Raw genomic sequence first — 17,179 nt, forward strand, 5'->3', positions numbered from 1 at the left:
TAGAGTCAGACTGCATCATACCTCCCCTTTTGTCGATAAATTTCCTATAACAGCACACCTGTTTATTTATTTATTTATTTACAAATTGCACACTATGCTGTCCTTCTTTGCACTCTCTCTGTCTCATGTCACTACTTCTCACTATTTACTTGGGTGTTTTCTACCTTTGAGTAAGTGCACTATCGGCGTACGTATTTTAATGAGTGATCTGTTTGTGATTAGATCACAGTGTCTTGCTTTTGTTACCACAAAAGGAGTTTAAGGGTAAGAGCATCACAATATGAACACAGGTAACTGGTGTTTGCTTTAAAAAGGGATTTTGAACATCTTGAGTGTTGTAATGCCACTCACTGACCTGTCTCAAGGAAAACCTTTACATATACAATGTTATGTAAAGGATAAAACACGACGAGGCGGTGTGATGTGGCCCGGCACGAGGCGGAGTTACTCTTACCACCCTGAAGTTTTCTCCTATAACTGCACAAGTCTTTATTTCTCTTATACCACAGCAATTTGCCAACAGTTACAACTTTTATTTAGTAAAGAATGTCATGTACTTTTTATCTGTTTGTAGTTACATTTAATGTTGTAGAAAGTCGGCAAAGCATATTAGTTCCTGTTCTCACTTATGTTATAGCAGCTATAAACAGTCGTTCCCTCACCAGCCTCTTTTTTTTCCTCTCTATTGAAGTTAATAAGACAGAAAATAACGCAGCTTGTTACGCACGTTACTGAGAAACCGCAAAGAAGCGTAAACTCCTCTGTCCTGAAGATGTTAGAAGTTACAGCTTTACCTCTGACTGTTACAAAGCGCTGACACTGGAGACTCCTTCCATAAACGTTACATAAACATCTCCTTACTGATAAAAGATTACATACTTTTTTTAAAAATCTGTTTATTATTAGTATAAGTTTCTACATTATTACTATAGAAACAATGACGTATTAGACGTATAACGTAGACAATAATGTGTGTATATATATATATATATATCTCTTCTCATGCTGTTATTTCTAATCCCAATCTAACACGTGTTGATGATAAAGTCTCCTGGACTGGAGCTAAACTCAGATAATTCAGGATGATCAGAGTTGAATCACTGTGAGAGAAGAAGGGAATAAAACCCCAGAGGAACCACAGGAGCCACGTGAGAGTCGGTCACATGAGCACTTTGTATTTGATCTCCATACACGGTTGGTGATGTCATACACATCGTACAGGAGGATGAGGGGAAAGGAGGAGCTCCGTTCCTTACATCAGGCCTTTAAAGTACTAGCTGTCTAACCAATCAACACTTACAAAAAAAAACACAGCTTTTTTTTTTTTTTTTTTTTGTAGACTTTACAGCCATCAACACCTTTATGTTAAATGTGCTTTCCTCATTTTCTACTGTACAGCATGTTTCAGAGTTGAAACAGGTTAGCCCCATGTGAGGAACAGAGCTGAGAGAGAGAAAACAAACTTCACTCACTAACTGAGATCTGATGAGCTACAAAAACACTTCCTTTTACTTTCTCGTACTTTCATCTGGATATTCTCCATCTAATCAGCTGAACTACAGATTCGTTATTCGAGACGTTCGCAAAAATCCAATCCAGGTGCTAAATTTAATTTGAATTTAGTTTGTGTCTCTGGGTATTTGTTCAATCTAATGTAAGCATCTAATCTAATGCTTTCTATTTCGGCTCTGGATCTTTAGCTGACTGCTCAGTTTTGGTCCTTGGGTCTGTGATAGTAGACGGGCTTGAATCAGAATCACAAATCGCAGTTGTGGCAGCTCGGGGAACTTGTTTGGAATTGACTGGTGTTGAGTCGTAATTTTGTTTTTGTTTACTGATGATGTAAAGATGGCGCTGTCATTGCTTCAATTTGACAGACACCATCATCGGGATTGTCGGGTTTTATCCTCATCTTTCGTTCACATTTGTAGCATGGGTCCAAGTTTTCCTTCCATTTTTGCATCAAATAGTAATTTCAGATATGAGCTAAAGATCTGAGTCGAAGAAAGAACTGAAGAAACATCGGACCGTAAGTTCCATAGGATTAGTCAGAGGAATCGTTTGAGCCGATTGTTTGGATTTGTCGCTTTACTGCATCATACCTAATTTGCATAACACTGAGAATCTACAATGACACTGAAAATTAATTGGGAAAATTAAAATGTCGCTGAATTGCTTGCTAGTGTGAACGCAGGATCCGTTTGCTTCGGACAAACATCTGTCTGGGTTTAATCACTGATTCAAAACTGTTCTCAGACCTGTGGCCTGGTCGCTTTGAAAGTTCGGGATATAAACTCTAAACCGCACAAAGCCTTAAACAGTTCAGCAAAACAATGTAGAAAATGTATTTAATTTACAGCTTTTTGAAAACGTAGATTACTATGATTTCATATTTTCCTCCTTTGGTACCATCACAAGACGTGTGTGTGTCTGTCCCTACAATACGTTTACCGCCCTGAAGCCTGAAGTTAGCGTCGCTGTGATACAAAAAGGCACTAGTCTATTATCAACCTCTCTCTCTCTCTCTCTCTCTCTTTCTCTCTCTCTCTGTCTCTCTGTGTGTGTGTGTGTGTGTTTAGGTGACAGAAGAGTGAAAGTGACAAACATAATGCAGAGCAAAACTAAACTCTAGAACATACTTCCTCTAACAACTTCCCGTATAACAGTGCTGTTCTGTACAGCCTATTTAAATAGACGTATTATTACATGTTAATTCTATCAAGTAACGTCTGTTAATAACAATTTCAAATAACATTAGCATAGTCTTTCAAGAATGTCACATATTTACAAGCGTGACTGAATAAATTCATGAATAAAATGCATTTTCTGTATTAGAAAATAATATAAAATGATAAAACTTAAAAAAAAAAAAAATAATAATAATTATAACGTGACATGGTCAACCAAAGCTGTTGTCGTAATCTGTAAAAAACAAATCAATATAATTTTCAGTAATAACATTATTCTCTTACGAGTCAGGTTCACTTACAGGCAAGTGAAGACGTAAATAAATTAGTGTGCAATATGATGCTAGCGTTTAGAATAATGACACATTTCCCAAAGCCACAGCTGAAAATCCCTTTTAAATCACGGGTTCGTTTGTAAATAAAAATATTAACATATTAGGCTGTAAGGCGAAGTCGTGGGAGTTTATAAGCACTAGGCATGTGCTGATATTACATTTTCATATCACGATAAACGCCTCGTCTGTGCACAGTATACAGCATCCTGTAATTACAGCAGGGCGATATGATGATAATACACTTTTCTGAGATCTCTCCGACATCGTCAGTATTTTTATAACAATTACAAACGCTGATTAGATGCTAATGTTTTGAGCTGAATCTTTAAAATTGTAAAATGTTAAAATTTTATACAGAATTTTTCCCCTCATTTCAGTTAAATCATAAATTACATATCGTGTATCACAGAAATGCTTTGAAGTATCGTGATGTGATGTTCTGATCATATCGCCCATCCCTACTGTATACGTCAGATTACTGGCACTTGACTCACAAAATTTGCCTTTTCCCCCAAACTGTTCCATAAATGCTCAGTACGCCATGACTGACACTTCCTGTTTAACACAGCGAACAGTTTTAGGTCAGTCAGAGATTCCTGTTTTATCCGTTGTGGATATTTGACATTTTTTTTTTTTAGGTCTAGTGACGTTAAAGTGGTGCCTTACAGACAGAACAATAAATACAATAATAAATACATTCCCATGATGCCTTCAGTACAATAAACTCCATTAAACATACAATTATTTTCTTTCACTTGCCTATTAGTAAGTTGGTCGCTCTTGGAAAATGTCCCTGGAAAAGAGTAGACATGTGCCGATATTTAACTTTCTAATTTTCAGTGTTTAAATGTGAAAATACCACGTTTACGAGCGACGTTAGCGATACATTCACCCTGATATATTCCGTACTCCATGTTTTCTACACAGCTCTTATGACACTCTTGTCCAGTGAAAAGATCTACAGGATTGTCGTCTCTGAGAAAGACACGTCTTTAAATTTGTCCAGACTTTATTTGGACAGACTTCATCTCTCCTCCTGAATGTGCGTGTTGACGAATATCACGATATATCGTGCACCTGAATATCGGCACATGCCTAGTTAAAATGCGTTATAAATAAAGAGTCAAAATACACAAACCCATAGTGTTCGTTAAGCAGCTAATGTTAACGGCAAGGCTAAAGCTAGTGCCAGCTTCCTCCTTTCCCTCCTCCAGCAGAAGGTGGTGTCTGTAGGCGGGGCAAATGAAGACGTGTAGGTTGGCGTTGAATACGAGACACATTCCAGTTCAGTTTTAAACTCAAGTCAATAGTCTGACATGCAAGAAATTCCCAGGCCCCGCCCTCAGTCCTGCTCTAAAGCGTTCTGATTGGTCAGAACAGCAGGAAGTTGATGCGAAGAGTTCACTGGTGTGTCTCAGGAAGTGTCTATGTATTCCCCTTCATGTGTATTCAGTAATACAGATGGTGTAGTTGCTAACTCAACGTTATACAGAGTCCCTGCGCCGAACTGCTCCGCCCTGACGTCTCATTGGCTAAAATCACCCACATGGTTAGCTATACTGCTCACATAAACGTCACATATTGCCACATTAAATGAAAACAGGTTAACAATTTAAAAAAAATAAAATAAAAATGTGCATATTCGCTAAAGCTAGCATTCCTGTGAGAGGCTGTCACTGAAGTAAACATAAATAGCTTAGTAGTTTGGTAGTTAGCTGCTATCGCTGTATAAAATGAACCATTAAATTAAATAAGCTGCCGTAACTCCGAGAAACATCACTGCAGGCGCTAACGTTACCTAAAGAACTGCGATAGATCAACACAACACTCTTTTTAAAAAAAGGATAACGTCATGAAGGACCTGCTTAGCAAACCTTCACCACACCCGAGCTCACTGGGACGTGAACTACGGACGTGCGCTAATCTTTACGTTTAATATGTTGCGTTTGTTATAACTAGCGCCAGAGCAATATGTCAATGTTAAGGGTGTCGAGGCGAAAGATAAAGCAGCGTCTCTTTAAATGTTCTGTATCAGGGCTCGTCAGTTATCGGACCGTGGTCCGGACGCAGACTGACCCGAGTACTCGAGAAAAAAACTGTAACAGAGCTGATAAACGTATGTCCATAGTTTCTTCTAGCTTCTGGCAGATCCTCTGTTTTAGTTTCTCCAATCATATTCAGTTATGTAAATTATTTAGCTGAAGGCATCTAACTGGACCAGAGACTAGCTACAGAGCTAAAGACTGGCTCAGTGTGAAAACACACTTTCATACACTTTGGTACGTTTTTAATTTTATTTACACTCTCTGGTTTGTTTAGTTAACTGATAACATGGCTTCTTTAAAGGAAAGTCGATGACATAAACAGATGTTTAAAGATGACTGGACGGAGAAGTGTGTGTTTGTGCTCCTCACGTCAAATTCAAAATGGACGTTTCATCAGTTCAGAGTCTGTGGCGCTCGTCGTAAGGGATAACGTGAAGCACCTCTACGAAACAAAACAACCAAATTCGAATCGTCTTAGTTACAGGTATAAACTAATCAGTAATGATTAACAGTCATCGTTATTCAGTCGTGTTAATAATTATCTGGACTTTTGTAAGAAATCAGATTTGTGCAGCTGAACCTTCTCAAATTTAACTTTTTTTTTTTTTTTTGGAACAGTTAGCATGACGCGCTGTTGGTCCCCAGGGGGCGCTAATCACTCACAGGAGGAAGTTTTTTTGTAGACACGAGCATGTTCATATCGCTCTGGCCCTAGTTATAACCTCATTATGACTGCTTCTGTATGGTTTACGTACACAATGTCAGACCATATATTTACACGAAATCGTACGTGTTTCTATAAAAACATACAGTCCTACAGGCGTCGAGAGCAACACTGCCGCCGATTAACATGTTCATGAGATCGGGCTGCTGTGACGACGTCGCGTCTTTTGCGAGTGTGTTGGGTTGCTAGATTTTCTAAATGCTAATCACGTCTTGAATGTGCATAAAAAAAAAAAAAAAAAAACCCGTCGTAATACCATAATAAAGATCACAGACAGACAGAGAGAGAGAGAGAGAGAGAGAGAGAGAGCTACATAGTTTTAGCAACAAGTCAGCGGGAAACTTGGCAATGCTAATACGGCTAACAGTGAGGGATAGTATTAGCGCCTAGCATGATCTTTTGTAGTTTCATGACACTGATTTTTTTGTGTTTCTCTTGCATGGCAAATGTTATCAAATGTTATCTTACAGCAGGCAATAAATATTACAATACCCATACGTATTTAAGATTAAGATTAGCGTTAGCCATGTTTGTTTATCCTGTCGCTTTATCAGAGCTGGGATTTACTCCTTAAGCACAGAATCACAAACTGAATGAAGATGCTCATCCCAAACTGTGTGTGTGTGTGTGTGTGTGGGTGTGTGTGTGTGTGTGTGTGTGTTCACTGTGACCCTCGAGGGTCTTCGCTCTCCTCGTCGTTTAACGTAACGTAGATGATCGGCACCAGGCCGTGGGCGTCGCCGAGGGCGCACAGCAGCCAATCAGAGTCCGCTCTGCTCAGGACCCGCAGCACGTCGCCCTTATGGAAGCTCAGGTGACCTGTTTCCGTGGCGATGTGGTGGCACAATGCCCTCACCTCACTGAGATTAGAAGGAGGAGAGATACGTATTTAATGTGTGTGTGTGTGTGTGTGTGTGAGATTAGAGAGAGAGAGAGAGAGAGAGAGAGAGATTACCGTGCAGCTGTCGTCTGTCTGTTGGGCTCCTGCGTTTGGTCCTGCTGTGTTTGGCTGTGTTTCGTCTCTGCACTGTGTGTGTTTAATGCCTGAGGCTCCGCCCTTTTCCCAACAGACTGCACCACCAAATCCAGCATGGCTCGATCCAGACTCAGCCAACCCGACGGCAGCCTGAGGGGTGAAAATCATCTCCGATGAATTAATTAATTAATTAATTTTTGGGACGCACCTGTCCACACCAGCGACTCCTTCCTCTTTCCACTCACCTGCTTTTTGGGTTCTTGGATGATTTGGGTTCTGTTTTCTCTGTTTTGCTGATGTTTCCGGCTCCAAACAGTCGGCCCCAGCGTAGGTTCTGAGCCGCCTGCGTTTCCGCTTCTGCCCCCTCCGGCTGCGTCTCGTTCGTCCTCTTTAGCTCACTCAGCACCGACTCCGGGGGACTGCCCATCCAAGAGGGCTTCCCTTTAATCACTTTGGACGGCTCTGATTGGGGAAAGGTTCTGGTTCTGGTGCTGGCGGTATGACGCGTGTCGTTGCACACTGTAGTTTCTGGATGTTCGACCGTCACGTGATGAGCCTCTGCGCCCTCGACCACGCCCACTCTCGGCGGCGGGTTGCTTTGTCTCCGCCCCTCAGCCCCACTTCCTTTCTTGCGCTTCTCCCACTTGACAAACTTGGAGCCCTCAGCAGAGTTCTCGATGTAGACCTGAGAACTCTGCATGAGCTGGAACCACCAGCCTGCCTGCTTGCTTCTTAACCTGTCTCTCTCTCCGTCTCTCTCTCTTTCCCGCTCCCTCCTCCTCTCCCTCTCTTCGTCCTCTCCGCCCACTCCATTCATCCTGCCTGCGTGCAACACGAGCCCTTCGCTCTCTGATTCGCTACCTGCCGTGTCACTCCTCCTCACTCTCCGCACTTGTTTTTTAGACTCCGCCCCATCCATCCGAGGCCAGGTTCCCTCACGCCTTAACGCAAACCTGCCTCTGTGAAGCTCCACCCCCTTTTGATTAGACTCCGCCTCCTCTTTTAGCTGCATAGGCTCCTTCGGGCCCCTCATGAGCTGGAACGTGGAGCGAGCTGATTGGTCGAGGCCCTGGCGGGTGGAGCAGAGCAGCTCTTTGCGTCTCAGGTGCTCTTGACCTTTCTGCAGCTGATGAGGTTCGAACAGAAGGTCGAGGTCAAAGGGCAGGAGCGACAGCGGCTGAAGCAGGAGCAGCAACTCCTCAAACATTGGCTGACACGCCCCTTGAGAAAGGGGAAGGAAACCCCACGGGTGGTAGTGGGCTGCTATGATATCTGACAACAAACACAGAAAACATATTTACAATATTATATGAACAAAACAAGCGTGTGTGTGTGTGTGTGTGCGTGTGAGAGATATTATCGTACCTTCATGTGTGTATATGTGATTAAACCAGAATTCCAGAGACTGTAAGCTGAAAAATAAATAAAGGTGAGTTTTATGTTTTATTATTAACATTATTTATTCAGTCAAATACACATAGTGACTGAACGCTGCTTTCACTCTATAAACCAAGAGGAATAATTTCATCTTTATTATCAATAGTATTATAAACTGGCTTTATAATTGGAAGAAGTTCATAGAAGAAGAATCATATCGCCATTTTATGACTGATATAATCAGACGAGACACTCATTAGGGATTGAGAAAGACCGAGAAATCGACTTACTTTAAGAGTCCTAAGATGAAGGCGTTGAGTCTCATGCTGTGATTGGTCAGCTCTGAGTACTGACTGACTTTCAGGAAGAGGCTGTGTAATACGCGTGTAGAGGGACCTGAGAGAGAGAGAGAGAGAGAGAGAGAGAGAGGTACTTTACTGCTGAGTCTAATGTGTTCATGTTGACAACCCGACCTTCATCAGCTCTCTGCATTAACCCTGTGCCTGTTTCTCACCGAGCTGTGTCGACGCCTCCACCACGCTCCAGGGCTGATTGCGTCTCTGACCAATGATGATGTCGAGAGTGTACGCTCGCAGGCCGTCTTGCAGCACGTCACACACGGCGGGACACAGGTACTTCAGGATCAGGTGAGCCACGTTGGGACTCACTGAGCTGTTGCCCAGCTTCGCCTGAACACAGAGACACGGCGTTTTACATGAAGCATCTGATTCTGAACACATTTATCAGATTTATTGTATTTTTCTCAGGTTGCTTGTGCTACAGTCTGTAATCATGTTTGTTTAAAATGTAAATTGCAGTGTATCTGTCTGATCCGCTTGTTACGTGCTTGGCTTCAGACTACGCTCGCCACGGGTATAAATTTTTGTGTGTAAAACAGTAAGTGAGACCTAATTACAGGTAGGAGCTGAAGAAACATCCGACCACACCTGCCACAGGATAGATCCGAGGAATCATTCGAGCTAGTCGTTCGGATTTGTTTCTTTACAGCGTAATACCTAATTTTCATAGACTTCTTCCACTGATTAGTAGTACAGTCCAGATTACTCTCTTTATGAGCCAAATCCAAGAATAAGTAAAGAGAGAGACAGGTTTGACACAGGACTCAGGATTCTCTCAATAAATGTTAATATAGGCATCTCAGATAAATATCACTCGAAGGCCAAATGTTTAAATGATATAAAGGACCCATATGTTACCAGATTTTGAGTGAGAAACACTGAGACAGAGTGCAACATCTTTACTACTACTACTAATAATTATAATTATAATTATAATTATAAGAACCTTTACTCCTGCATCCCGACTGGTGCCGAAATGAGCCACAATCAGATCCACTGCTGTGTTTATGGCCTTCACCAGACCTGAGACAGGGAGAGAGGGACAAAGAGAAATAAACGCTATTCCTCCTTTGAGAAGCTGCTTAGTGTAGAACTTCACATTTTCTATTTTTCATGCCCATGAGAAAGTGTGTGTGATACACACAGACACGCAGGCGACAGATGCACACACACTATACTCAATAAATAACCATATCGAGAGTGATGTTTGGACAGAATGTGTTTTATGGACACGTCTATAAAGTAATTTCTTTGGGTCACATGATGAGAGAGTTACTGAGATGGGAGCGTCTACTCGATTTATTGCACCCCTGTGTAACAGCTAACGTCTGCTGCTCCGTTGTGCAAAGAAAATAGAACAGCGAGATAAAATCAACAGCTGGACCTAGAGTTAAATGTTATCTTTATCTGATTGATTTGGGTGAAATTTCTTAAGAAAATATTTTCATGGGCGTGTCCATAAAAACCGCGAGCAGTCCGTGACCACGGGTTGTGATGGAACATTTACTCAAAGTCAAACTAATCTTGTCTAATCAGGGCTTCATTAAACCTGTAACCACACTAATGGATAAACAAAGCAAACAGCAAGGTGAGGTACCACACCAGAGACACACACTCTCACACACACCTCTCTTCTGATGCAGGTCGATGGAGATGGACTCTTCAGTGGTGGCGTCAGGTGAGAGGCAGAACTCCTCTGGGGGGCGCTCCGTCTGAGAGAAATAATCCGGCAGCAGGTCACTGTAACACCTCAGTGACTGACCTGTACACACACACACACACACACACACACAGAGAGTAAAACACTATGAATAAACATACCACTCCCTGAACATTCTGCTGCAATATCAATTCGATTGCTTTAACTGAGTTTATATTTGTTTTGTACTTCGTGCCTTTCCGTCCCTCGCTTCATAAAGTATCCTTTATGTGTAATTAATGATCTAACAGCTGATTAACGTGCACTGTGAGGAAAGTGCTTGTTAGTAAAAAAGCTCCTGAGATGAGCCTTAACGCTGATGAGATTAGGTTCAGCACCGTTGAGTCTGCTGAAGTTCAGCGTGTGGTTTGATGGAGGGAAATCGAAGACGTTGCGTCTCACTGTGCGACTCCTGGCGGTCAAAGCAGCAGAAGCAGACAGAGAGGAAGAAGAGGAGGAGGAGGAGGGAGAGGAAGAGCAGACATCTCTCTTCTTCTCCACACCCAGAGGGTTCTTACGCCTGTATTCCCTCCATTTCAGAGCCTGTGGGGAGAGGTGGTGTGCTACAGGATGGAAAGAAGAAGTGACAAAGAAGAGTGGAATGATGGATGCAAAGAAGGTAAATAAGGGATGGATGGATGAAGTAAGAAACGAGGGAAGGAAGGAATGATGACCGCAAACAAGGAGAGAGGGAGAGTGGAATGAAAAGATAGAAGTATGTTAGAAGAAGAAGGAAGGGATGGATGAAGTAGTGAGAAGAGGAATGATTATGTAAGGAAGGGGAGGAAAGATAGAGAGTCAGGATGAAATGATTAGGGTAAGGAATGGATAGATGTAGATGAAAGGGAAGGAATGCTTGGATGGAAGGAAATAAGCAATGCATGGGAGGAGGGATGGATGGATGAATGGAAGTTAGGAAAGCAAAGGATGGGATAACAAAACAGATGAGAAGAAAGAAAAGTTACGGAACAGAAAAAATTATGAAAAGTGAAAATGGAGGATAAGCAGAAGAACAGATGAATAAAATTAGTAAGTAGCCGTTAAAAGAAAGAAAAGCTGGTAGAGTAAAAGTGCAGAAGTGAACTTCAGACACCAAACGTGTGATATGATGGTTTTCCACATTTCTGCGACATTAACGCTCAACTGCTCCAGACTTTTATCACGCTGTGCCAAAAAGTCACTTATACTGCTACAGCCACGTACCGTTGTGCGCTCTCTGCATCATACACACAGGAGGTACGTTCACCTCCTCTTCCTGCCGCCCCGGTTCCAGCTGTGCCATCGGACTGAGGCCGGAGCTGGGCAGCGTGGGTAACGTACTGCGGTTGGCTCGGTGGAAACAGTGCCCCCTGGTGGCAGGGGGAGGAGTCGGGGGTAGTGGGGCCAGCTTGGTGGCTGGGGCAATGCCGGTCGGGGTGTGAGAGAGGGGGGCAGGGCAGGAGAGGGAGCGGGGCGGCGAATAACTGCCCAGAGGAGACGGCCGGGGACGCTGACCATCGTCGTCGGAGTCCTCCTCGTCCCGCTCGGATGGGGCGGAGCCGAAACGAGCCTGCATGTGATTGATGTACTCGTCCAGCAGAGGGAGGACGGGCTTCGGCTGCGGTTTCCCGAACTGCTGCTGCAGGGTGAAGGGCTGGATGGGTAACGTGGTGGGACGCTGGTCTTTACTGTAGCGCACCACCGCTGGGGACGAGTCAGCAGAACTGGACAGTCCACCTTAAACACAGAGATATACAGAAAGAAGAGTTACAAAGTCAGTATCGCGTTACTAATCTACCATTTAAAACACACAGACGTAGTGAAAATTAACGAAGAAACTATTATGAATTCTTCGCACCTCCCTGAGTATATAACAAAAATCAGAAGTAAACAAAAACACATCACATGCCCTAAATGTTCTTTTTTCTTTTAAATTAGATTTTTTTGAGAAAGATTTTTACATAAAATCTTGTTTATCGTGTTATAAGCTGAGAGAGAGTGTGTTTTCCACGAATCTAACAACATGCTGAGCCAAAAAATTAAATCTAAACAGCATGGCAGCGTGCAGCACTGCTTATAAAACAGAACGTTGTTTGGGTTAGTTGTGTTCAGCAGTGCCGTGTTCTTCTGTGTGTTTAATAGCCGTCGTGTGTTTGTATTCAGAACACGCTTAAAGCAGCAGCAGAGGAAGTGAGGTAACGTGTTTACAGCAGTAGCGGATTAACCACAGCAAAAAGGTTTTCAGTGCAGTCTCATCCCTGTGCTGAGGTGCTGTAGCGCGGTCTAGAGTGACGTCCAGAGGGAAACATTTCACAGCCAGACACGAAAGGGATGAGATCTGCTGGGGGGAGGGACTCGATGGGGTTAAAAAATGAACAGATGGACGGTAATTAGTAATTTTAATCTGTAGTGTAACCATCCAATATTGTAAGGTAACCCTCTGATCATACACTGAAACCGTGGAACCTTAACCCTAATCCCAATAACTGAAGATGTAACATGATAGATAATTTTACCCAAGTTTTGCTAACAAAGCGCCAACAAAGGCCAGAACAGGTTTCGAGAAAATGAAACAGTTGGTACAAAAGTATTTTAAACATCCAGTGATTAGTTTTATGCAGCAACAAAGGGATTATAAAAGCGCCAACACTTGATGATAATTATATAAGGAAATGTATCATGCTGTTATTGTATCACTGTATCTGTATCAGTATCATATCAGATTGCCCAGCCCTAAAGTGAAAGTGTACAATAAATCAGGCACATGGTTCCTGTGATTTAAAAAAATGCATGCTGCACTTACAAAAACAAAAGTAACACCCTACAACATCTCAAAGCAAAACTAAACGTGGGAAAGCCTCAGCAGTGTGCACACCGCTCTGTACAACCACACAGACGAATGTGTGAACAGTGTCACAACAGCACGACTCCTTTAACGAATCTTTAACGACAGACCTCCACACACTCGTTATTATATCAGTCATGTTTTATATCTTGCTCACTCTCAGCACAAGAAGTAATGAGATAAATAATGAACAGTTACAGAAAGAAGAACGGACTTAAGAGAATTGAAAGAAAATACAGATCGCACCTCTGTTTGATTAGAGATATGTTTTTGTCATCGCAGCAAGAGTAACATTCGAATCATTTATAATGTGCTATTGTTATTTTAAATGAGCATTAATCTTACCTTCGGTTTTGTCTCACAGCTAAAACCAGAGAGAGATTTACACACAACACAATGACACAGCAGAGACAGTAAGCATACAGAGAGCTGCCTCACAGGCAATAACACACACACACACACACACACACACACACACACAGACCTTCATATGCTGTGTCACTGCGTCAGGAGTCAGCACAGAGAGAAATCAGTAGGAAAACCCGGAAATGTTCCGGCAGCTCGTCTCTGACAGGGTGTGTGTGTTCTTTGACTGGGACACTGTGGGTGTGTGTGTGTGTGTGTGTGTGTGTGTGTGTGTGTGTGCATGTGTGTAACGCCACTTTGCGGTTGCGCAAGCTGTTTGCCCCACATGGTGTCAGATATCAGTGTTTTCTCCCCTCACACTGCACTACACACTCATGGCCACTAGGGGCAGTGCTGGACCAAGAGTGTGGAAGTGAAATGTTATTTTATTATATTATTATTTTATAAGTGTTCTATTTTAAATTTGTAAACCCAAAGTAGAGTTTTGTAAATCTGTAAATTTGATGACATTGTACATAATGTAGTAATCTGTAAAGTACATCTGTAAAGTCTGTGAATAATGATTACTGAGTAATGATTTGCAAGAGTTTGTAAAACTTGTAGCCGCAACTCCTAGAATTTCCTGCTTTCTCTGAGTATTAACATGGGCTCGCTTCTTCAGCTCGCAGGAGCAACAACACGCCCCAATCCTAGCTCTCCACCATCCACTTGGTCTGACAACATCCATCTGACTCCACTCCCTCATATACCTGGAAACATCCATCTGGCTCCACCCCCTCATACACCTGGAAACATCCATCTGACTCCACTCCCTCATGTACCTGGAAACATCCATCTGGCTCCACCCCCCTCATACTCCACCCCCTCATATACACCTGGAAACATCCATCTGGCTCCACCCCCTCATACACCTGGAAACATCCATCTGGCTCCACCCCCTCATATACCTGGAAACATCCATCTGGCTCCACCCCCCTCATACTCCACCCCCTCATATACACCTGGAAACATCCATCTGGCTCCACCCCCTCATACACCTGGAAACATCCATCTGGCTCCACCCCCTCATATACCTGGAAACATCCATCTGGCTCCACCCCCCTCATACACCTGGAAACATCCATCTGACTCCACTCCCTCATGTACCTGGAAACATCCATCTGGCTCCACCCCCCTCATACTCCACCCCCTCATATACACCTGGAAACATCCATCTGGCTCCACCCCCCTCATACTCCACCCCCTCATATACACCTGGAAACATCCATCTGGCTCCACCCCCTCATACACTTGGAAACATCCATCTGACTCCACTCCCTCATGTACCTGGAAACATCCATCTGGCTCCACCCCCCTCATACTCCACCCCCTCATATACACCTGGAAACATCCATCTGGCTCCACCCCCTCATACACCTGGAAACATCCATCTGGCTCCACCCCCTCATAAACCTGGAAACATCCATCTGGCTCCACCCCCTCATACACCTGGAACCCTATACTATGTAAAACGATACACATGACATTAAACTCTGCCTTACCTTCTGCTTTGGTCCGCGTCTCTCTCCCTGCTCCCCCCGGCGAGACTCTAAGTGATGCGCTCCAGTGGGGGGAGCTTATCAGTGAGGTCAGATCTTCGTGAATCGGGGAGAACTCTCCAGACGAGTGCGAGTGAACAGAAGAGGCTTCAACACTACTCTTCTGAGAAGGAGAGCCGCCGTTCTTCCTTTTATTCCTTGCAATCTCAGCGAAGGAAGTGACACGTGGTGGGGGGGGCGGGCCAGTCGTGGAACCCTCACTGAGACGCACAGGACAGCTTAGCATGCGCTCCAGAGAGCCCAGACGAGGCTGTGGGGTCTTGTCCAGGTTCCGGTCGTAGCTACGGGAACGAAGACGGGCCCCGACCGAAGCTCCGCCCACAGGTGGCGAGATGTTGACATACACTTGTCCCTCAATCACATTTGAATGCATGGAGTCGGCATTACCCATGAGTGGCTCCGCCTTCTTCTCACATGGCTATCAGGGGAAAAAAAAGGAAAAGATGCAATATTGTGATACGCGTATCAGTTATATAATCTCATGACACAACGAGCAAACACAAAGATACTACATTATCAGGGAATTAGTTTAAAATTGACATAAAATGAATTAATTAACTCTAATAAGAACAAAGCAGAAACAATTACGTCTGTGTAAAGCTAAATCATAAAATGCTGCCATGGCTAACTGCTCAGCATTACTAATATATTTAGAGCGAGTTGTTAAGAGACAGAACAAAAAATTCTGTAAAAACAGTGCTGACTTACCTTTTGGGTGCTGACCTGTGCATTTTCTCTCTCGTCCTCCTCTTCTTGCTCTTTAGTGTGCCTAAACAGGAAGTACTCTGTGGGCTGGGTGGGACTTCCTTTGCTGTGTTCGTCAGAGCAGCTTGTGACCGAAGATCCTGCAGGACTTGGGGAGGAATGTGATGAAACATCGCAGGTTACCAGCTTGTAGTAGTTCTGGGTTGCAACAACCAGCCGTGCCTGGCTCTGCATACAGGAAGTGAGGTCATTGGCCGAGGTCTCGGAGGGTAACAGACCTTCGTGGTTGTGATAGGAATTGCAGTTAGCGTCAAGCTCCACTGTGCCACCTTGTGGCTGGGAAGAGCATAGGCAGGAAGAGGAAGACGGAAGGTCGGTGACTTCCTGGGGAGCTTCCGTTGGAGATCTGTGCAAGTCCAAGTAAAAAGCTCCGCCCCCACTCCCATATTCGGCTCCGCCCATACAGACTGGCTCAGATACAGAAGAGGTGCAGGACTGATCGGCGGAGCTGTTGAGGTTGATTGGCTTGTCAGGGACGATGTTGTTCGTCTTGTTGTAGATGGTACTGAAGTTGACCAGGATGCCGTCAGAGCTGTTGCAGGATGAATCGCTGCAGTAACCATGTGTAAAGTCTGGGAACGATTCGGGATACGTCCGGGAGCATCCACAACATTCCGAACTGCCCCGGCCGCCTTGCATGGACTGATCGTCGTCATCGTCGTCCCACTCTTGCTCTCCACAGTCCATTGACAGGGTGGAACCGCTGCTGCCATGGCGATGCTGACTGTCCAGACCCAAAAGATCAAGACCCTCGAGACGGGCAGAAAAATGCCTCCCAGGAGCCCCCTTTTGGTCAGAACTCCAGGGCTTCTCTAAAGATTCATGCAGATGGAATGGTCCGGAGTTGTAGCCCAGGTCGTGCAGATGGAACGGAGCCAACTCCACTCTGTCGTCTAAGGCTGCATTCGAGTTTCCATGCAAGTGAAAAGAAGAATCCTCCAAGTATCCATTCAGATTGTTTCCGTCATCGTCGTCATCATCTTCATAATCGTCTTCCCCTGCGTTCAGCAGGAAGGGATTGTGTCTGAGTGAGCTTGGCCTGTTGTGCACCTTCTTCGACAGGACTTTAGGAAGTGCCTCTTCAGAATTGCTGGACGTGAAAGAGGAAGTGTCACTCGCCATGCTTCCACCTCTCACTCCTTTCTTCTCTCCTTCTCTCATCCCTTCATCTTCAAAAGCATCGCTGGAGCTGGAGGTCTGGATCAGGCTGCTGTACACGAGCGCCTCACGCTGGAGGACGTCCCTCTCAGGAAGCGAGGTGGTGCGGATCAGGCCGAGGTTTTCTGGGCAGCTGAATGGGTTGTTGCTTTTCCTCAGTGGGCTGCCGCAGCGCTGATGCGAACCAGAAACCTGGCAGTGCACGAGAGGGATGTGATGAACAATCAGTGTCTCTCCGGCCAGCTTCGGAGGACTGTCCATCGTCT

General features: G+C 44.2%; 1 protein-coding gene across 2 annotated transcripts; it reads right to left on the reverse strand.

Annotated features, from left to right (window-relative positions):
- Positions 1–1,154: 1,154 nt before the first annotated feature.
- rusc2 (RUN and SH3 domain containing 2) lies at positions 1,155–17,174 on the reverse strand. 2 transcript variants are annotated; one of them, XM_053229155.1, is made up of 12 exons: positions 15,699–17,174; positions 14,934–15,408; positions 11,406–11,918; positions 10,541–10,765; positions 10,131–10,265; positions 9,450–9,526; positions 8,659–8,833; positions 8,435–8,540; positions 8,133–8,179; positions 7,013–8,039; positions 6,747–6,917; positions 1,155–6,651 (listed from the first exon to the last, which is right to left on the reverse strand). In XM_053229155.1, the coding sequence occupies exons 1-12, from the start codon at positions 17,172–17,174 to the stop codon at positions 6,453–6,455; spliced, it is 4,626 nt and encodes a 1,541-aa protein (XP_053085130.1). In that variant the 3' UTR covers positions 1,155–6,452. The 2 variants fall into 2 exon arrangements, with proteins under 2 accessions (XP_053085130.1, XP_053085131.1); XM_053229156.1 differs by lacking the exon at positions 10,541–10,765.
- Between the last annotated feature and the right edge of the window lie 5 nt (positions 17,175–17,179).

This window comes from Pangasianodon hypophthalmus, chromosome 24, assembly GCF_027358585.1.
Source record: "Pangasianodon hypophthalmus isolate fPanHyp1 chromosome 24, fPanHyp1.pri, whole genome shotgun sequence".
Taxonomy (NCBI): domain Eukaryota; kingdom Metazoa; phylum Chordata; class Actinopteri; order Siluriformes; family Pangasiidae; genus Pangasianodon; species Pangasianodon hypophthalmus.